Source organism: Gymnoscopelus braueri (genome assembly GCF_963280865.1).
Source record: "Gymnoscopelus braueri genome assembly, chromosome: 7".
Classification (NCBI taxonomy): domain Eukaryota; kingdom Metazoa; phylum Chordata; class Actinopteri; order Myctophiformes; family Myctophidae; genus Gymnoscopelus; species Gymnoscopelus braueri.
In genome coordinates this window covers 5,463,834-5,487,101 of record NC_137608.1, presented here as the reverse complement: position 1 = coordinate 5,487,101, position 23,268 = coordinate 5,463,834, and the positions used below count along the sequence as shown (strand labels likewise).

Genomic DNA, 23,268 nt, shown 5'->3' with positions numbered 1-23,268 from the left:
GTGTTGTGAGCTTGTAGATCTGCCATTTTCAATTAGCCAAAGTGTATAGGGCTGAAGTAATTTATGTACGTTTTGTAATAATAATCAAAACCTACAAAGTAACTAGTAACTAAAGTTTTCAAATAATCATAGTGGAGTAAAAAGTACGAAAAAAAGTACAACAAAAAAAACCAGTATTGATCACACTTACCTAGATCATTTTGCTCTCCAATAAAAGAGCAAAATAAACTGAAGTATTCCTCGCCAGATGAATTGCCCGATTTGCCCGTATAGTCCATGAGCCAGACAAGATTTCATTATCGAAAGAGTGGGCAAAACCAAACCTATATTAAATTGTTCATAGGGTCAATACGAGTAAATAAATATATGATAACCTCTCCACAGGAGCAGCTTTTTCATGGTTATCACACATTTTGTCATTTTCCCCATACGTACATGACAGGTGAAAAAATGACAAAATTTAAAAAAGAGTTATCATAATGAAACTTCCTGAGTTGATTACTTACATGAAGACAATGATTTATCGTATTACAAGTTTTCTGAAATTGTATATTTAAATATGCAAATTAGGCATTTAGTCCATGAGCCAGAGCCCCAAAATTGAGCCAGATATTGAATATTCCCTCGTTAAAAACCTTTGACTCCAACATCTTAACAAAATGAAATAAGTATGTTGACTCTGGCTTTGTCCAATGTTCCAATGTTGATTCTGGAAAGTTATGCAAATTTGGGCATATTTTCCTAATGCCTAATTTGCATATTTAAATATACAATTTCAGAAAACTTGTAATACGATAAATCATTGTCTTCATGTAAGTAATCAACTCAGGAAGTTTCATTATGATAACTCTTTTTTAAATTTTGTCATTTTTTCACCTGTCATGTACGTATGGGGAAAATTACAAAATGTGTGATAACCATGAAAAAGCTGCTCCTGTGGAGAGGTTATCATATATGTATTTACTCGTATTGACCCTATGAACAATTTAATATAGGTTTGGTTTTGCCCACTCTTTCGATAATCATTGCTCAATTTTGGGGCTCTGGCTCATGGACTAGTACTCCAATGCACCTTCGCCTGGCCTTTTAATTTGACCATCAGACTCTGGATGTGACATTCCTCAGCCAGATCCAATCTGATGTGACCAGAGACAAAGTCTCCATGTGTCCAGGTGCCCTCGGCATTGGGGTTGTGGCTGACGCTGAAGTGCAACACTGTCGTCATTTTGAACCCATAAAAGAAACCCGGCCGATCAAAGCTTTTCTTTCTTTGCATAAAAATGAACCCGACACACACAGATCAACGGGACAGCTTTCACTGCAGTTATGGGTGTGGTATCTTTATGATCCCATTGCCCGAAGGAACGGCCACGGAACGGTGAGTCACTGGAAGTTCAGTGAAATAACATTGGAGCCTATGAGAGCCGGCTGGACAGCTTATGAACAAACACTATTTCTGAACAATTGAGACCTTTATAAAATACTCGACCCAGGAAAATAAAAGAGGACATAACACACATTGTTGTCTGCTGTGTTGTTTTTCGATGTGTACACTGTATAATGTTATAGGGGTATCTAAAGAGCACAAAGTATGTGCTCCATTCACTGCAACGTATTTAATCAAACTTCCGGTGTGAGGTTTTCCACCCTTGAGTGTCATGGATTGATTGATTGATTAATTGAATACTTAATTAGCAAGGCTTTGACTTTTACCGGGACCAGTTTCAAACTGCAGCCAACTGTAGGTACTCTTTTAAATAAGTTTTGAAGGAGAGTAGGCTTTTGGTAGGGCATTCCACATTTTTGTGGCATAGCAGGAGAGAACAAATTCAACCCCTTGTTAGTGCTAAATCTGGGTTGGACGTGATCAGTACCTTTCGCTGGTGTTGTGATTGTGGACGTCTTCATTAACGTTTTTGAATTACTTGACAGGTACATGGGTGTCTTATCGGTGTAGTGTATCTTGTGGAGCATCCCCCGGTGTCCAGCGCGTCTCTTCCTTTCAAAAGCTTCCTTGGGAGAGGGGAGGAAGTAACCTCCCGTCACCAGGCTTTAGGGAGGGAGTGAGGAGCTGAAGGGAGAGGACACACTGGACAGGGGCACAATATGGCTAAACAGGGGCACACAATACAGGCCAGGGCTTACAAGACACTGGAAGGGCAAACAGAACAGGGACTGAGGCCATGGTCGTGACATGTGTTGTTAAAACATTTCAAAACGATGCCAAATTCTATTAAAAAAATCAAGATACAGATTACAGGGCAAGAAAAACATTTATATCTGTAAATGATCAGGCTCGACAACTGTCCCTGCTAAGTCTCCATGTGTCCAGGTGTCCTGGCCATTGATGGGGTTGTGGCTGACACCGAAGCGCAACACTGTGAAGTGCATCATTTAAACCCATAAAAGAAAAAAAAAAGAATCAAAGCTTTTCTTTCTTTGCAGAAAATTGAACCCGACACACACAGAGCAACAGGACAGCTTTCACTGTAGTTAAGGGTGTGGTTTCAATGCATCCATATGATCCCATTGCCCGAAGGAACGGCGCGCTGTGATTGGCCAGTTTGGTTGCGATGATAGAAAAAGGGGAGGAAGTAACCTCCCATCACCAGTTCTATAGAGTGATTGATGTACTTGATGTGATTGATTGGGAGTGAGGAGCTGAATGGGGGAGGACACATTGTACAGTGGCAGTCACAATATGGCTAAACAGGGGCACGTACACAATACAGGCCAGAGCTTACAAGACACTGGAAGGGAAAACAGGGCAGGGACTGAGGCCATGGTCGTGACATGTGTTGTTAAAACATTTCAAAACTATGCCAAATTCTATAAAAAATAATCGAGATACAGATTACGGGGCAAGAAAAAATGTTTTAAAAACATTTACATCTGTAAATGATCAGGCTCGACAACGGTCCCTGCTAACATCTCTCAGGGAAAGATATTTTAGAAATGTTTTTAATTGAGGTAAACCATACATTTTCAATGAGATTTTACTAGCAGACATATACAATACTGCTTACCATTTGAACCTTTACGTTATTTTATTTTATGTGTTTCTTTGGACAGGACAATTCACGTTAATGAACATTCAATAAATGAACGGGAAATCAATCATATGAACATGATCTCATGTAAACATGCCGAACTTAGCTTGGAGCTAATTTCCATTCGCAGTCCCCATACATAAAAACATATAAAATATAAATTTTAAAGTAGAATAACATACCTAGTTAATACCAAATTAAATACCTAATAACTAATACTAGTACAATGTATTTTTAATATCAATGCATTGCTGTATTGAATTGTAGACCCGCCCCACCTCCCCCAAAAAATAAAAGAAAACATAAACAAAATAAAATAAATGTTTCACAAACAGTGGAAATAGCAGATAGGCTATACCAGCTTGGTAGCTTGCTATTTTCACTGTGTATGAAATAAGGCTTAAGACTTAAGTGGTGTATTTTAGTAAGTTTGGGTCCCATTGGTCCATTCCTACAAATGTAGTGGAGCCAAAAGTACACATTTTTTAAATTACTTAAATAAGGCACTGCTAAGTGGTGTCTCTCACCTGCACAAATTATATGTGCTGCTATTTATATCTGCTGCAAATGTCTCTCTACTAGAGATGCACAGATCGCGTAACCGCAGTTTGTGTGGATTTGGGTCAATAAAATATAATTATTAATTCATATCCAATATTGGATGGTTGCTAATCACGGAGGGTTTCACTGTGCTTCCGTGAGAATTTTTTTTTAATTGCGACCTCCCGTTCGCTTGTTATACCATTTTTGGAATCCCGACCTGAAAATGCATTTTCTCTTTACTGAAGAGCTGGAGAGACCCCTGTTATTGAACAAACACTCTACAGCAACGATTCATATCAGAATATAGAGCTATTTAACACTTACAGTATTCTAACAAAAAAGATATCACTTACTTAAGTGATATTCAGAGGAAATTTTCCGACAGCGTCGGATACATCCCATACGAGCCATAAGGGGGTGAGGGGGCGTCCCCACTTTGAGTGGAATTGCTCAATGCTGGTGGTTGGCCGCTGAGGGCCCCAGATGCTGGTGGGCCCCCGGAACCCCCAAATGCTGTTCGGCCCCCGGAGGCCCCAAATGCTGGTGGGCCCCCAGGGGGCCTGAATCCTGGTTGAGCCCCGGGGGTCCCGAATGCATGTTGGCCCCCGGGTGCCCCGAATGCTGGTTGGGGCCTGTATGCCGGTGGGCCCCTGGGGACCCTGAATGGTTCACCTCCAAAAGCAGAGTAAGCTGGATACCGTTCCAGCACGGGGGCCCCAGCGAGGGGCCCACTTTGTGTGGGGTTGCTCAATGCATGTCGGTTGGCCGCTTGCCGCCCAGGGGCCAGCATGACGACGATGGGGAAGTTCATTTGTGGGTCTAACGCGTACTTCACATCTGGATAAACCTGCAGAAAACACACAGTGATGTTTGATATCAACAAAACGTAAACTAAGTACATTGATTTAAGTAAAATGTTTAGGTAACTTTACTTTTCTGGAACATTCAATTCTTTATACTCCACTACATCTCAGAGGCAAATATTGTGCTTTTTACTCCACTACAATTATTGGAAAACCTTTAGTTACAAGTTACTTTGTAGATTTAGATTATGATTACAAAACATACATTAAAGAAAAAAATTAATAAAAAACACTGTATATGGAGTCAAATGCACATCAACTTGCACTGATGTGTGTGTTTCTTGCTTGTCTTCCCTCTGCTGATCACTCTGTTTCCGATTCATTTCTTAGGAACACTGCTCTCAATGAGGACATTATCACTTTTACAATAAAAGCCAGGTAACAAATCCTTCCTACCAGACTCAACCTTTATCTCTGGTTTCCCTCTACCATTGTATGCATCACACCACAGGGCCTGTTACAGAAACCATGTCACATATTCTGAATGGCTCCTATGCCTGTTAAGGGCTTTACTTAGCAAGCCACGACAGAATAGTTGATATCATAACAAAGGAGTGAAAGGAAATATCCAAACATTTTACACTGTCAGTGAGAACGTACAAACCTGTGTCAAACATCTCTATGCCAATACACCAGATGTTGTTGTCAAGGCTCCAAATCAGTTTCCATTCTTGAAGTGGCCTGCACCTCTAGCTTAGAGGAAGCTTTTATGACTAAAGTCATTAAATACCAGCCGCTCCTCCATACCATCACAGAGCTATAGGATAGGTGAAATCTACTAGTGTTTATATTTGGCAGTCAAGTACATGTACATAGGTTGATTGTAGGATTCCAACATTTGGTTGTAGGCTTCGAACATTTGGTTGTAGGCTTCCAACATTTGGGTTGCCAAAAAAAGTGTCTAAACGGCTTGCAAAATTCTGTGCAATCGCTTCTATTATTGGTAGCCGCCAAATATGGTTGCTGACTACATTTTTACAGCACCTTGTAAATATTTGTGTCCTTGTATTGTATCTCCTTTGTGGACATACATAAATCGAGAGAGAGAGAGAGAGAGAGAGAGAGCTTGCAAAGCAGAGGATTTGAAATGTGCCTGATTTGCGGTGATAATTAATGAACGTGCCGAGTCATTGTCAACCGGTCAGGATGTCCGGAGAGATATATTTTTTCCAGTCTTTGTCACAAAAAAATCGGTCAAAACCGGCAATTTTCATCCACTGCCAGCGATTTTCTTACCTTTTCAAGTAGTCACAGAATATTTATCTCCAGTATGACCGATCCCCTGATGGTTGCTAATCCAAGGAGGGTTTCACACTGCTTCCGCGGGAAAAAAAAGAACACGACCTCCCGTTCGCTTGTCATACAGCGTTGAAAATGTCTGTCTCGCCAAAAATACATGGTAAAACACAGGAGCCAAGATACAAAATATTTCCCAAATATTTTAACCAGGAAGTGAATGGAGCAGTAAATCTTTGGATCACGTTATCTCCTGGTTCTGTGGGCAAAATGTGTAAAAAAAAAAGGAAAACGTCCAAAGTCGTCAAGGCTACATCCTGTGTACTCCACATGATATTAAACTATTTCAACGAACCAACAGTTTTACCCTAATTGACAGATAACTTACCCTAAGCCTGTATTCAACTTTAATAATGGCGCAGTTGAGAATGGATGGAGTCAATTGAGAGGGAATGGTGATGTTCCTGGTGACAGTCTGGTGACATGAAGGTGGGATGACGTCCCCCACCTCCTTGATGAGGTCTTTGGTGTCCATATTCCTTTCTTTGTCGGCAAGGAAGCTGTGCTTCGAGTAAAGACAGTACTTGAGCTTGATGTACCGGGACGAGTTGTTCTGGATGGAGGCCACCACGTTGATCCCCTCTCCTGGAAAACACACACCAGGGGAATCCCATTCACCTTCTGACAGTAAATGCACCGAATCTCTGTACGTCCGTCTGTTATTCACGTATCTCGAGAACCGTCCGACCGACCGACTCCAAACTCGGCGCAGCATCGCCGACGACCCTAGGGAGTTGAGCGCACGCCTGCACAGCGTTGAGTAGATACTATATGGATATCCGGTTGTCGAGATCCGCCAATCTGACCGTTATGCCCATATATCGTCATGTGCATAGATGAGACCGACCGACTTCAATCTCGGCACGTGATTTGGCGAGGATCAGAGGGAGTGCCGTGCCCAGTGTTGCCAGATTGCGATAGAAATAAGCAGCCAGGCCTATGAACATTTACTGCATGCGTTGTGTCTGTCTGTGTGTGTGTGAGAGAGAGAGATGCCCTGATGTTGAAAGCAAGCGAGTTGCTGTCCGCACAAGTTTATACAATGCATGTATGGCCATGCCCATATATGAGCCCCATGTATGGGCATGCCGCAGAGGGCAGCGATCAGACTTCTCACTTGGCGAATGACGCAGAGTGTGTGATACGCCAAATGGGAAGTCAGTCGGCTCAGCGGATCTCCAAAAAATATCGAAAAATCAGCAAATATCCAAATATGAGTACGCTGATGTCATCAATATGACGTCATAGACTCGCCTAGACTCCCTATTTAGCTGTGCCTGCCTAACATGGAACTCCATATATGGGCATAGAAGGGACACAGACAGACGGGTACAACACAGGTACTCTGACAATGGGTACAATGGCTATTGCATAACCTTGCATTGTTCCCGACTTGCATTGTTCCCCTTATGACATGGTTACTTACAAATGACATCAATCATTGCAAACAATTGCATACAAAATATTGGTCAAAATAATTGATTGACCAATAAAGATCGAGTATTCAAAGTCGTGTAAATAAGTGCAGGGGAACAACTCCAGTTCTGCGATTATGACGATTATACAAAACTAGAGGTTTGGCCCAATACGTGGCGCATCCGAACAATATGTCTGAGTCATAGTGTCGGGGCTTTGTCAGAGTACCCGTTGTCTCTGTCTGTCTGTGCCCTTTTGTGCCCATATATTATCTGTCTGAGTGTCTGCCTGTATCCCTTTTATGCCCATATATGGAGATCCCTGTATCTGTTAGTCCTTGTACCTTTTATGCCCAATGATGTCACTATATGCCCATATATGGGCATGCCCCCTTTTGAGCCCATATATGGAGCTGACTGATGTGTTTGATGCCATGACGACACATTGAGGTTAGACAACACACTCCATATTTGGGCGTAGCTGCATTGTCCGAACTCCTTATGGTTATAGCTGACTCATAGTGACATGAGATGTCAGAGGTTCACCCGGCCGGTCCTCCCTTAAGCCAATTTGAATTTGGGATAACTGTGATTATCTCAAATAATTTACAATTATGGGGATTATGTAATAATTGTGACAGGCCTCCTCTCACCTTAGATAAAGCAATAGCCAGCACTCCGAAGTCCTTCTGGTACTTTTATTTCATATGCAGCACGGACAACACAGCACACACGGACGCGTTTCGGCGTCAAGCCTTCTTCAGCGTGTCTCACCTTGGCAGTATCCCATCTTGTCCAGCTTGACGTCCATGGCCACCATTCCGGATGTAAACAGTTTCATTTTCTTCTCCTTGGTGTCATGTTGTGGGTTCTGGGAGAGGAACCACAAAGGACACATTAATACACCATTCCTGACCTGAACACCGGAGCACCCCAGGGATGTGTGCTGAGCCCTCTCCTCTACTCCCTGTACACGTATGACTGCACAGCCACACATGTCTCCAACACCATCATAAAGTACGCGGACGACACGACAGTGATAGGCCGAATCGTCAACAACGACGAGTCTGACTATAGAGAGGAGATCAACTCACTGGCACGCTGGTGCAGGGAGAACAACCTCTCTCTTAACGTCGACAAGACCAAAGAACTGATCGTGGACTTCAGGAGGCCGCGGAGAGACCATGCGCCCATCCTCATCGACGGTGCTGCAGTGGAAAGGGTCAGCGAGTTCAAGTTCCTCGGAGTACACATCGAGGAGGACCTCAAATGGGAGACGCACACCACACACGTGAGGAAAAAGGCTCAGCAGCGACTGTACTGGCTCCGCCGCCTGAAGAAGCTCGGAGTAGGACGTCGCATCCTCAGGCTGTATTACAACAGTTCGGTTGAAGGCATCCTAACAGGCTGTGTCACGGCCTGGTACGGGAACTGCACTGCCCGAGAAAAGACCAGCCTACAGCGAGTAGTGCGATCGGCAGAGCGGATAATGGGAATCGAGCTCCCAGCGCTCCAGGAACTGTACAAAAAGCGGTGCGTGGTCAAAGCCAAGCGCATCATCAAGGACAAGCACCACCCAAGTCACAGACTGTTCAAACCCCTACAACGACCGCGACCGGGCAAGGGGCTCTACCGCAGTATCAAGAGTTCCACCACCAGGTACTGGTGTAGTTTTAATCCAGCTGCTGTCAGGATGCTGAATGAGGCATAAGCCTTGCTCAGCAGCCTGACAGCAGGCGGTGCAAAACCTTTCTGGCTCTTCCTGAACACACCTGTGGATTATACCAGGGACAATGACTTGGATTTAGCTCCCCCTCGGACACACCTGTGGACTACACCAGGTACAAATGACTTTTTTGCTGCACTCCCTCATGGAGCTACTTGCGGATTATACTAGGGTCAGTCCACCCTAGGTGGACACGCACTGACCTTTTGCACCTTAATCCCATGTATAACGCACTGACTTTTTTGTCTTTTTTATTGTGCTTTTTTTCTCTAAGCACCTTAACGTCCATATGTATATCATGCACAGTATAAGTATAACATGCACAGTATACATACATTGCTGCTATGCTCAGGCACCTTAGTTTTTTATTATCTCAGGTACTTTGTAAATATGTAGATAACTTGTCTGGCCTTCTGTTGCTCTCTTGTTTTTGATCTCCTTCCCACTTGCCCCCCCACCCCTCTTCTTCTCCCCCCCCCCCCCCTCTTCTTTCTATGGAAATTAACGTTGCGATGGGAACGATGTACAAAAACGAATTTCACCCACTTCTTTACCTTGTAAACCTGTGATGTGACAATAAAACTGATTCTGATTCTGATTCTGACCTAATAATAGCAAACTAGCAAAAAACTACTGAAATTGAAAACTATGAAGTAAATATAATAATACAAACAAATGGAAAATTCAAAACCATAATAGCCGTGTTAAGTCATCTCATACCATCAGTTCAGGGTTGACAACAGCTGTGGGGATAAAGGTGAGTTTGTTGATGTCTTTTCTGTCCAGTGTCATGGGCCTGCTCAAGTAGGCTTCCAGGGTGTACCTGATTTTACCGTGTTTTCCTTTGAAGGTGGGTGGCAAGTCCCTAATAGAAAGGATGAGAGGTATCATTCAGCCAGTTATTATAAATAGAGTGCAGTGCTAACTTAATCTCGACTATGGCTGTCAAATGATTAATCTGATTTCGTATTAACATAAACTTTGGAGGGAGAAATGTGCAAACGATTGAATAATCAGGTAGCTCTCGTGCACATCCAGGCAGAGGTGGAGGTGCTGGTAGGCAAGATAATGTACATGAAGACAAAACACCTTCCACTGCTTCTCTCAGGAAGGTGCTGATGAAGCCAACACAGCGGAACACGTTGTGCAGAATAAATAAAAGATGAAGCATTAATACGATATATATATATAATTGTCATTGGAGTGTGTGGTCCCTTCCTGAGAGAAGCAGTGAAAGGGTTTCTCACACACACACACACACACACACACACACACACACACACACACACACACACACACACACACACACACACACACACACACACACAGTCACACACACACATGCATATATATATATATATATATATATATATGTCACCCATTATTGAGAAATGGGACAAATCATTTTTTATTAACACAATAATCTTTTAAAAGGTTTGGTGAAAATATATTCTTAAAGAAATAATAATTAAACTAACTAAATAATATTACTATTTGGTGTGTCCCAACCATAACATGTCAACTCTGTCAGTCCTTCTAACTCCCAAAAACATTGTCAACTCACTACGACTGTGCTGTGGAATGAAAAAAACATAGCATTTTGTTGTCAGATATGCCACATTTTGTAACCTTTTTTTTCACCCGGTGCCAATTTTCTAAGTGATCCTGGGCGCTACACTCCCCCAACCAGCCGAGGGATTCCAGGGCCGAGCTCATGCCTCCTTCAATGCATGAGAGCCAACTGAATTGGGGTGAAAAGGGGGTAAAAAAATAACTATGGCCTACTCTACTAAACATGAAGTTGATTGGGTGCACAGAATTTATTTGGTCTGTTGAATATCACAAAGTCTGTCAAATATGGCCTACTGTAGCCTACCAGAGAGCCCAAATGCTGCCCGTTCATGTCAACATTACTGAGAAATGCAGCCAGAAGCATAATTTCAGAAAGAGATAGGGCAAAAAAATAAGTTACGCGACCAAAATGTTTGAAAATAGGGATGCCAGGTTGAAAGTGGTTAATACATGTATAGTTGCAGACAAGAATACACATATATATAGCATTTGTCACATGTCACTTGTAGATGGACGGGCATGCAGCGTTGCTTGCTTGCCACATCTTATGGCACTGATGGATCCAGCTGTTTGTTGCGAACGCGGACCAAGTGGAGCTTACTATGTAACCCTGCTCAGGTTGTGTGTCTGTCTGTGTGTCTGTTTGTGTCTGTGTTCATGCTCTCATAATGCTCTGATTACAATGCACAACAGCCTGCTCTGATTACAATGCACAACAGCCTGCTCTGATTACAATGCACAACAGCCTGAAACACACACACACACACACACACACACACACACAATGTCAATGTTCTCTCCCCATCACAGTGAAATAACACGGATTACAAGTCCGTAAATACACAATATTTTCGAGCTGCGTTCGCTTCCAGCGTTCGCGCGTCTTACTTGTGATATTATTTGGTTTGGTTTGGACATACTCAGTTCCATTGGGGGGAGGGATATCCCCCCCACTTTTGTGATGAAGAAAAAAGAAAAAGAAGAAACCTCCGACATCTACACTTCATGGAGTACATCTTTTGTACCGAATTAACCGAATGAATGTAACAAAAACACCCAAAAAAGTAACAAACCCGGTAAAAAAAAATCGTCCCCTTCGATTAGAAAATTCCCTATGCGTCCTTGGCATATGTACTATATTAGTAGGGATGTTCGATATTGACTTTTATCCGATATACCGATATATCGGATACCGAAATCCGATATTCCTACTCCTAATTTCCGATACCAACATCAACCGATACCAATATAATATCTAATAAATCTAATATAATACAGTGGTGTTAGGTTTTCAATAAAGTGAGTCCCGGGACTCACTGGTGGTCATTTGAATGAGTCCCACTAATCTTAGATTAGATGTTGGCCAATTTGACAGTGCAGAAGCATAATTGCTATGATGCCTATAACATTAACGAGCGTCAACGAGCATCAGCAGGACATAGACACACACACCTGCCCTCTGCAGTGCTCTAATTTGAAAGTGACTGGAGTTTCAATTTCTCTGCAAAAGTCCTTGAATATGATGGAATATGTTTAAGGATTACTGTGATTATGGTAAGCTCACATTTCATATCACACAAACCATACAGTATAAGAACTCCTTTTTTTTCAAGTTTTTTTTTTCTTTTCAAAAACCGATACAGATATTTTTTGATATAAAATGTTTATGCTAATATCGGCCCATAATATCGGACATCCCTAGTACTCAACATAGAGTATGGCTGTTCACAGGTCCATTGTGTGGTGAAATGTGATGATTTATAATAGATTATCAGGAACTTTTGTTCCACCTGGATGGAGAGAATTATCTGCTGGTCATAGACTATTTTTCAAACTATCCAGAGATCGCACTGCTTTCCAGCATGACAGCTACTTAACTTGTGTGATTACACATATGGAATCTATCTTTTCGAGACAAGCAATTTGCAGAAGAATATGATTTTCAGCATGTAACCTAGAGCCACCTGTATGCACAGTCCAATAGTAAAGCAGAAAAGGTGTGCACATAGTCAAAAAGCTGCTCAAGAAAGAGAGTGGTTCTGATCCATTAGCTCTACTGAGTTACCGAGCATCACCACTAGAACATGGACTGTCTCCTGCTGAGCTTCTGATGGGACGCAGGCTACGAACCACGCTTCCTTACACTGCAAAACAGAAGAGGCATAACATCGTGAGACAGAAATAGAAGTGTCTGCAAAACAGACAGAAAGCTAACTATGACAAAGTGTCAAAAGGTTTAGTGCCACTGTCACAACATGACACAGAGAGTTGAAGATTCTAACTACTGGAACAAGAAAGCCACAGTTCTGGTAGTTTTTCTCATTTAGTTTCTCAGTCTGGAAAGCCTCCTATTTCCAAGGGAGGCGGGACATGCCATACGGCTGAAAACGAACCGTGGATTCCGATTGGTCTGTGGTGCGGGGCAGGACAAAAACACCAGTGTGATCGTTGTGATTCATTTGAACATCCAATCAGCAACGACGTTGCCTACGACGTTGGAACTACATATGTTACATTATGTAGTTCCAGTGTAGTTCTGCAAAACGAGTCAAATAGGAGCCTTTCCAGACTGAGAAACGAAGTGAGAAAAGAAATCCGCCAAACGTAGTGAAGCAGGCTGGATACCAGGCTACAGTTCTGGAGGAAGTGGGTCCTAGATCCTACACCGTCAGAACAGAAGATGGTCAAGTCCTGAGAAGGAATCGACGGAGCTTGCTGAAAACACCAGGCAGAGACACTTAAAGAACCAGCTGACCAGACACCTTCAGCACCTGTACTGAGAAGGTCTACACGCCAGTCTAAACCACCTGACAGACTGGTCCTCTAAAGAACAGCACAGAGCTATATCCTTTTGCACATAATAATACAAATAAAAAAAAACACTTATCAAAGACATTTTAGCATGCATAAAAAAAAATAAGGACAACCAATATGGACATTGATATGTGTTATGCATGTAAAAAAAGAAAAAAAAGAAATTGAAGATTGTATTTGGAATATTTGGAATAGCAATAGTTGAAAAAAAAGGTAAAACCACAGAATGTGTTGTGTAATTTCACATAAGCAGAAATGTTTAAATTGTGTGTGATTTACATTTAAAGAAAAGGGGATGTGGAGATATGTCATGATTTATAATAACTACTAAATGCCACCATCTACTAGGCTACATACTGTAAGCCACACCCAAACAAACATTTTTGCAGATCTATGTATGTACAAGAGAGACAGGATGTATGCTATTTGCTACTCGCTACCAGTCTAAATAAATTATGTTCAAAGAACCCAAGTGTCTTCATTGACAAACATTACACATTGGATGAGACTTACAGGTTAACAGGAAACTGAAAGGTGAATGGGTAGATGTGGGAGCCCGGGGCAACAACATTGCTATCTGAAAAAAACAACATTATCATAAACAAGTTAGTGAATAGTGGAGCATGTCAGTCACGTCCCATGTGAAAAGCCCTTCATTCATTGTCATAGGCTGCAGTATACAAAGTGTACAATAGGTCCCAGACATTATACAAAACAACCTACAATATCTTGATGTTGGCTTTCACTTCACTTACATGGTTTCCCACGTTCATCGGTCATTAGTGGATCTGAAAACAGACAAGTAGGCCAAAGTGTTACTGATTAGAATAAAGTTGTGTTGAATGACCAATGTAAACATCTGTTTGTTTAAACAGACTAGGATTAGATCAGACACGGCCCTTTCCTATATAAACCCATCGTAACTTCAAACTCTATTTGAATCATGTTAGACTCATTGAAAATATACTTCCCTGCTTCTGGTATTGTCCTTCTAATGTGTGGGGCTGCTTTTCTTCTTCTTTTTTTTATTTTATAATTTGCATTCATATTGCATTTTTTTTATGTTATCTTTATTTTTACCAGGTTATTTCCAATCAGTTTACTGTATTATCTCTTTTTCAAGAGAGACCTACAACGTATTAAATGTAAATGATTACTCAGAGAGATTTCCAAAGTGCCAAACCGGAGTAAACTTCAGCAAACAACAAGCAATAGTTCAAGTAAATGGAGTGTAAGGAAAATGATTAAGTGCTACAAAGTAACCATAGCAGGTCAAACATAGCATCTGTCTGAACAACCATCTAGCATAGGTTACTTAGCATTTGTGGACAAGCAAACAACATATACATATATATCTAAACATAATCCAAGTGAATAAAAAACTAGACAGTCAAATATAAATATCATCAGCAACTAGGGAAGTTACAAGTAGCCTACAGCTACATCATCAGCAGCAGCAGCTGCCACATTACAGGATGAAATGGCAGTGCCTGCATTTAAATTTTCGACATTAGTTCCTTTTCTACGTTCCCTGAGGTATTTAAAGGTTACAACTGCACAGTTTTCAGATGAAAATGTTTATTGTTTAAACCTTGATGTCCAAAACCGTTACTTTTCAGGAAATGGAAAAAAAAACATACCTGTGTTCCAACGGATCCAATGTAGTTATTATTTTGTCAGAAGCTCACATAAATACTTTGCATTGGCTGAATATTTATAAAATCCACATTTATTTTTTTTACTAAAATAGCAGCTCTACAAGCTCACAACGCGTTGCAACGCTGTGCGTTGCGAGCTTGCACGTTGGCTATTTGTGCTACCTTTGTGTGACACTAGTATGGCGAAGTAGGACATTAATTTACGGGAGGGGTGGGGGGAAACATAAGAATTGACAAATGGAGATATGAGGTTTCTGCCAACAGCAATGATTATATTCTGACCTAGAATGATGGGCCTCAGACGGTGTTCCTCATGAAGCCCAGTGGACTGACAGCCAGAGCACAGGTCATAGTCAGGACACACTGTACACTTATACCTGGTCCCCATAATTTGCCCATCACAGCCGTCACACTCCACATCATCGTGCACCATGCGAGAAGGATCTGGCAAATAAAACAAGAGAAAGATATCAGTATGCATTTAGTATAACACTAGAAAAAGACCTGCTCCTCGGAGCAGGTCTCCACCAGGCCATGTAGCTAAAATTGACCTCATGGTGGCACTATACGGGACAATCTGAATAATTTTGAATGGGGGGGTTCTTCCTTGGCCTACTGGGAGTGTGTGTTCAAATTTCTCACTGATGGGTCCAGCAATGCTTGTGGCATTTTATGGGCAAACGTGCCCCTCCTGAAAACTTTGTCAGGTTTTCAAATTACATTTTGTTTGACTATGATTGGCTTTCAGATACGTTTCATGGCAATCGGATGCTGCATTCATGATTTGAGGCATTTTCTTCAAAACAGGCCCCTCCTGCAAACTTTGGAAACCAATCTTAATCAGGATCATAGACTGTACAGGGTTCCCACGGTCATGAAATTCCTGGAAATATTCTGAAATTAGAAAAAAATAAATCCAGTCCTGGAAAAGGTTTGGAATTTATCAAGGGTCCAAGAAAAATATTTGGCTATGCATTGTTTTTGGCTATTGATTTTTGTTATATGGTGGGTTTACTAGGCATTTATGGACTGTCATTACGGGGCCGGGACAGAAGGGGGCACAAGTACACCAGGACTAGGAGTAAAGGTAGCCAGTAGGAAGTATCCGCCCACTGGGCCAGTACATGTATGTTGGCGCTCGTTCTCCATGTATGTGTCCGTGCTGGCTAATAAACAAGCAGCCTGTGCCTGTTGATACGGTATCCCTTGTGTGGCCTCTTCTATATTCACTATACTACATATGGCGACGAGGACAAATCGGATGAAGTGTTCGGGTGAGAGGAGATTGCGTTGTTTTTGAGTAAAAGAAGAGTTTTATCACGTTTTTACGGACATATGTCATCAGAGTCGTCGGATGAAGACAGTGTTGTTGTGGACGAAAACAGTGTTGGGAATCCGAGCGGCTCGGTGCCGGCGGTGGTGTCCGTGAAGATGGCTGGAACAGTGGGATCAGTAGCACACTTTGACAAGTGGCGTGCAGACGTGGGAGGAATACTGTGAAATCCTCGATAATTTTTTCATTGCAAATGAGGTTACGAGAAGAAACGGGCCATTTTGCTAAGCTGTGTGGGCGCACAGACCTACACATTAATGAGAAACTTGTTAAGTCCTGATCGCCCGGGTGCTAAATCCTATGAAGAGTTGGTGACTCTGCTGAAAACTCATTTCAACCGAAAACCGAGTGAAATAGTACAGCGGTGGAAGTTTAACTCCAGGGACAGGAGGCCAGGGGAAAATGTTGTGGAATATGTGGCGGAGCTACGGAAGCTCGCCCAGGACTGCAATTTTGGAGATACTCTCACGGTGATGTTGAGGGATCGTTTAGTTTGTGGGATCAACGAGGACAGTATTCAGCGGAGGCTACTCTCGGAGGATGGATTAACTTTTGACACTGCGTTGAGGGAAGGCGCAGGCCATGGAGGCGGCTAACAAGGACATCAAGGAGTTAAACAGCGCGCGGGAAAGCGCAAAATGGAGTCGCGCTGCGGAGGGAACTGTAAACAAAGTGACTGATGTCCGGGCGAAGCCGCCTGCCAAATATGGTAAATGCTTCAGATGTGGGGGAACTACCCACTTGGCGAATGACTGTAGATTTGCAGATGAAAAGTGTCATAACTGTGGGAAAATGGGACACATTAGGAGGGCCTGTAAGTCAAAGGCAGGTGAAAATGTGAGTACTCAAAACACATGGAAGAAAAGGGAAGAGAGAGGGAGATTTGAGAAAAAGGCGCATTTCATTCAAGAGGACAGGGAGGATAGTAATGAGGAGGAGGATGTTTTCACTGTATACAGCATAGATAGTACAGAGGACGTAGTCACTACTGTGTACAATATAGATCAGGAGATAATCATTCCTAGAGAAGAACCCCTAAGGCAGAAATTGAGGGTGAATGGAACACCAATGACTTATGAGGTAGACACAGGTTGTGGCTATACAATAATGTCAACAGGGGAATTTCAGAATTTGGGAAAGCAGGCCAGGACACCCAAGTTGAAGCAGTGCAGAATACAATTGAGAACTTACAGTGGGCATCCAGTACCAGTGATAGGTGCAGCTTATGTGAAAGTCGAGTATAAAGACAGGACAAAGTCATTACCAGTGGTAGTAGTTGAAGGAGTAGGACCAAGCCTGGTAGGACGAGGGTGGATAAAAGCGCTGGGGATGGATTGGCAAAGGGTAAATACAGTAGCAGAACAGGAAGTAAGAGTGCAGGACGTGTTGATGAGACATGAGACAGTGTTCAAAGAGGAGCTGGGAAAGTTGCAGGGATTTAAGGCAAAGATACACGTAGACAGTGATGCCAAGCCCCAATTCTACAAACCAAGATCAGTGCCATTTGCTATGAAACAAAAGGTGGAGGAAAAAATAGATCGGTTGCAGAAAGAGAAAATAATAGAACCAGTGACATTCTCAGAATGGGCCGCACCCATAGTCCCGGTGTTGAAGCCCGACATGACAGTTACAGTACGTTTTAACAGCGGGCGACTCTCGGGCGATCCCGGGCGACATCGTCCAAAAGATAAAGAAAATCCATCTTTCATCGCCCCCCCGCCCACTTCGCCCTATCGCCAGTAGTCGCCGGCTCTCATAGACATATAATGCACTTCCGGAAAATACTATCCTGATCGCCCGCTGATCGCCCGCTGTTAAAACGCACCGTTAGGCTGTGTGGGGACTACAAGTTGACTGTAAATAAAGTGTCTTCACTAGAACAGTACCCCATTCCAAAAATGGAAGACATGTTTGCAACCCTAGGAGAGGGTGAAAAATACACTAAGTTAGATATGAGCCATGCATATCAACAGATAGTTTTAGATGAGGTATCCAAGAAATATGTCACAGTTAATACACACAAGGGGCTCTTTGTGTACACCAGGTTACCATTTGGGGTCAGTTCTAGTGCAGCTATTTTCCAGCGTACTATGGAGGGGGTGTTAAGGGGCATTCCTCAAGTAGCGGTGTACTTGGACGATATGACTGGAAAGGATGACCAGGATCATCTAAAAATACTGGACTCGGTGCTACAGCGTCTGAAGGAGGCGGGACTACGCTTAAAGAGAAGCAAGTGCCAGTTCATGGAGAGAGAAGTGACATTTCTAGGGCATCGAGTGGACACCACAGGCATTCACCCGGTGCCAGCGAAGGTGAAAGCGGTGCAGCAAGCACCTACACCATCATCAGTGACAGAGCTGAAAGGATATCTAGGGCTCTTGAATTTCTATAACAAGTTCTTGCCAAATCTGTCTACATTACTAGCACCTTTGCACAAGCTGCTGAGAAAAGAGGTGCCATGGTCAGGGGGACCAGAACAAGAAGCAGCATTCAAGCTGTCAAAAGAACTGTTACAGTCCAGCAGGGTATTGGTGCACTATGATGAAACCAAGGAGTTGATACTAGCCTGTGACGCGTCACCGTATGGTGTGGGGGCGGTCCTGGCTCACCGCATGACGGATGGATCCGAAAAGCCCATTGGGTTTGTATCACGCACCCTAAATCCAGCAGAGAAGAATTATTCACAATTGGACAAAGAAGGGCTGGCTGTGATATTTGGGGTAAAACGTTTTCATAAATATCTGTATGGAAGGAAGTTTCAAATCTACACTGACCACAAACCATTGATAAGCTTGTTCAATGAGATGAAGGCCGTGCCCCAGATGGCTTCGCCAAGGGTCATGAGATGGGCGGTAACACTAAGTGCATATGAATATGAGATCAGATACAGAGCGGGAAAGGATAATGGAAATGCAGATGCTCTCAGCCGCCTACCTGATTGTCCAGAGGCAGCTATCATAGAGGACCAAGTGTTGATGCTGGCACAAGACCAGTTTCCCTTGATGACACATGCACAGATCAGGAGCTGGACAAGTAGAGACCCCATTCTAGCGAGAGTACGTGAGTATCTACTGAAGGGGTGGCCTGATAATATGGGGGTTGAGTTTAGTCCTTATCGACAGAGACAACAGGAGCTTAGTGTTCAGGATGGGTGTGTGCTGTGGGGGGCCCGGGTAGTGATTCCACAGAAAGGAAGAGCAGCAATGTTAGAGCAACTGCATCAATCACATCCAGGCATGAGTCGAATGAAAAGTTTAGCCAGAAGCTATCTGTGGTGGCCAAATATGGACATGGACATAGAGCATAAGGTCAAGTCATGCACCACATTTCAAGAGCACAGGAAGGCTCCGGCTAGTGCACCTCTCCACCCCTGGGAGTGGCCGGACAAACCCTGGAGAAGGCTGCACATAGATTATGCAGGGCCTTTCATGGGAAAAATGTTTCTTGTGATAATAGATGCACACTCAAAGTGGATGGATGTGTATCCTGTGAGTTCAGCCACATCGGCAGCTACTATAAATTGTCTGAGGAACAGTTTTAGTACACATGGAATTCCTGAGATAATTGTTTCAGATAATGCTCAAAATTCTGTCAGTGAGGCAAGTAAGCAGTTTATGGCAAAGAACGGAATCACACATATTACAGCAGCTCCTTACCACCCGTCCTCAAATGGACTAGCAGAGAGAGCTGTACAAATTTTGAAAGACCTCATGAAAAAGAGTTCAGGTGACACATTGGAGACAAAACTGAACAGGGCTCTGTTCAGTTATCGCATTACCCCCCAATCTACGACGGGGTTGTCTCCTGCTGAGATGATGATGGGTAGGAAACTCAGGTGCACATTAGATTTAATACACCCAGACCTAAAGCAGAAAGTGGAGTCGAAACAGCTGAGTCAGAAGGCATATCACGACAGGCATGCATCGGCTCGTAACTTTAGGATTGGGGACACTGTGTATACTAGAAACTTTGGATATGGGCCTAAATGGATTCCAGGTTTAGTACAGGAGATCACTGGACCAGTGTCTTACAAAGTTTTGTTGGGGAACAGCAGAGTGGTCCGGAGACACGTGGATCAACTATTCAGCAGACAGGAGATGGATCATCCGGCAGCAGCAGCGGCAACAGCAGCCGAGACGGAGGGCAACGACTACACAGAGACCAGGGAGGGGAACCGGGGACCCCCCCAGGATAGCAGCAGCTCATCACGGGCCGAGGAGGTTTCTACGGCGACACCGGCAGAGGAGGTCGAGGGAGAGAATGGTGCAGCCGGAGGGGAGCTGAGACGCTCTCACAGAGAAACGAGACCACCAGATCACTTGAAGGACTTTGTCAGGTAAAAGGAGATATTGCTTATGGGCAAGAATGCGCCCATGTCTCCTTTAGGTAGTGTGGTAGTCCACCCACACTACCAGGAACCTGACGAAACTGAACTGTGAATTTTGTTCCGCTGTGTTGTTTATTTAAAAAAAAAAAAGAACGAAAGGGAACAGAACAACATTGCATTTTTGTTTTTGATGTCTTAAACTAAGGCATGATCTACTGTGACTGTGTGTGTGCTGTTAAAGACAGACTATTAGTGGGGGACACGGTAGTCAAGGAAACAGCAGGCAGTAGTGAAAATTTAAGGGGAAGGAGATGTTATATGGTGGGTTTACTAGGCATGTTATGGACTGTCATTACGGGGCCGGGACAGAAGGGGGCACAAGTACACCAGGACTAGGAGTAAAGGTAGCCAGTAGGAAGTATCCGCCCACTGGGCCAGTACATGTATGTTGGCGCTCGTTCTCCATGTATGTGTCCGTGCTGGCTAATAAACAAGCAGCCTGTGCCTGTTGATACGGTATCCCTTGTGTGGCCTCTTCTGTATTCACTATACTACAATTTTGTTAATAAAAAAAATTCCAAAACATGTACAACTTTACACAAAATATGTAACATAAGTAGTTTTTCGCCGAACGGGCGGCTGTGTGATTGTAACCTAATGTATTCACCTTGTTCCTGGCTTTCTCCAGGGTGCCGCCATTACCTCTTACAGGGGGCAGCATTGAGTTTCTCTGTGTGCTGCTTCATTCAATATATTTTCCCTTCTTCCCTAGTAAGCTACTGCAGGTGTAATAGAGACACACGGCGGACTACAAATTCACACCCCCTATCGAGATAGCGCCCCCACTCGAGGTCCGGAAGAATGATGTACTGCAATCCCTATGAGAGGCATCGTAAAATACCGTAATTTCACTAGCTGACTACTGAGGCTGTAGCAATTTTTTTTTGTGTTCTAATAAAGTGTCCCATTTGTTTGAATTGTCCTTTTTAATGTGACATACCTGCCATCTCAATATACAACCCACAACATACTATAAAATACTCCATCAGTGTGTCAAAAGTGCTAGCATCTGAAATCTAAAGTTTAAGTGGAGTCACGGACACATCCCTTGAGGTTTTCAATACCCAGATACGTTTGTGTCTCTCATGTATCGTTTTCATAGGCTATTTATTTTGGACAATTATCCAAACAGCATCTTGCAAGACTAATTGGATATTAATACTAACCTGGAGAATTCACTAACAGGTACACACTGTAGGACTTTTAAAGTGGTCGGGGAGTCATCTGATCGTTAAGCATTACACACTGCAGGAGTTTATTTCTTGAAATCGGCTGTCGTATATCGTTCTGGTTTTGTTGAAAATTGCTGCGATGTGTTGTGAGCTTGTAGATGGGCTATTTTAAAATATGCAATGTATTTGTATATAGGGTTTAAGTGCTCATGTGGCCTGCCCGATAGTCGCTTTTGTTGGGCTTGTTTTCATATATCTGGTTGCTTATTTCTCTCGCAAAATCTGGCAACAACAAAAAATAGGGCACGGGTTCCCAAGGCTAGACTGTGACAGACACGCTGCTCACGCACACACACACACACACATTACACACACACTCAAAAAATACACACAGCTCACGCTCTCTCTCTCTCTCTCTCATTCAGTTTTATGATGTTTAACTTAAAACAGGACTGGACGGTAATATTGCGGGGGAGGGTCTGTTTGTTGCCGTTTGGTCAGGTCCAGTGATCCTCTCCTAGCCACGGTGGCTGCTGTAATGTGCTCTCATTGGCTGTGGCGCAGATCTCCTCGCAGATTTATCTCAGACCCTTTCATACTGTATGATACTGTATGATTTCCAGTCGGGGACATAGCCGAATATCTAACCTGCTGGATATTTGAAACGGTCGAAGGCCATCTCCGAGCGTAATTATCGTGGCCGCATCCTCTCGCAGAGCCTTTCACACACAGCGACCAAAACCTTGCCGATCACAGCCCGATCTGCAGATCGGGGGTTTTGTCGGCGAGCGCCAAAAAAGGTCCCCGACCGCATAATCGGACCAAATATCCTGCAGTGTGTACCTGCCCTTAGTTGAAAATGTCACTCTTCCATTTAGTTTGGTTATTTCCCCAACTACATTCAGGCAAGTTAATACAACATCGGTAAACCCACACGTTTCAATCTTTCATGTGCTGTCGGAGCTCGTCGGTAGGTAGAAAATTAATATGATTCTATGACATGTTCAAAATATAGACATGAACAGTAGGAGTAGTAGTAGTACTCTATGTTCAATCAAATCATGCACAATTTACCATTGACATTATTTCCGGACCATTTACCAAAGCATGTATTCTCATTTTATTTATTTTTTTACATTTTGAGAACAAAAAAACAGTATTGATCACACTTACTTAGATCATTTTGCTCTCGAATAAAAGCGCACAATAAACTGAAGTATTTCACTGTAGATTGATGGCCCGTTCTGCTCTCACTCCATATCACCTCCGCCTTGCCTTTTAATTTGACCATCAGACTCTGGATGTGACATTCCTTGGCCAGATCCAATCTGATCTGACCAGAGACAAAGTCTCCATTTGTCCAGGTGCCCTGGGCATTGGGGTTGTGGCTGACGCCAAAGTACAACACTGTCGTCATTTTTAACCCATTTAAAAAAACG

The 23,268-nt window shown here is 43.1% G+C and overlaps 1 protein-coding gene across 1 annotated transcript; it reads right to left on the bottom strand.

The window, feature by feature from the left end:
• Nucleotides 1-3,957: 3,957 nt before the first annotated feature.
• LOC308088295 (arrestin domain-containing protein 3-like) lies at nt 3,958-17,892 on the bottom strand (the record flags this gene model as incomplete). The annotated part of the gene is made up of 8 exons (XM_080432695.1): nt 3,958-4,440; nt 6,081-6,337; nt 7,942-8,038; nt 9,614-9,758; nt 13,793-13,856; nt 14,035-14,067; nt 15,220-15,381; nt 17,865-17,892. The coding sequence occupies 8 exons, from the start codon at nt 17,890-17,892 to the stop codon at nt 3,958-3,960; spliced, it is 1,269 nt and encodes a 422-aa protein (XP_080288821.1).
• Between the last annotated feature and the right edge of the window lie 5,376 nt (nt 17,893-23,268).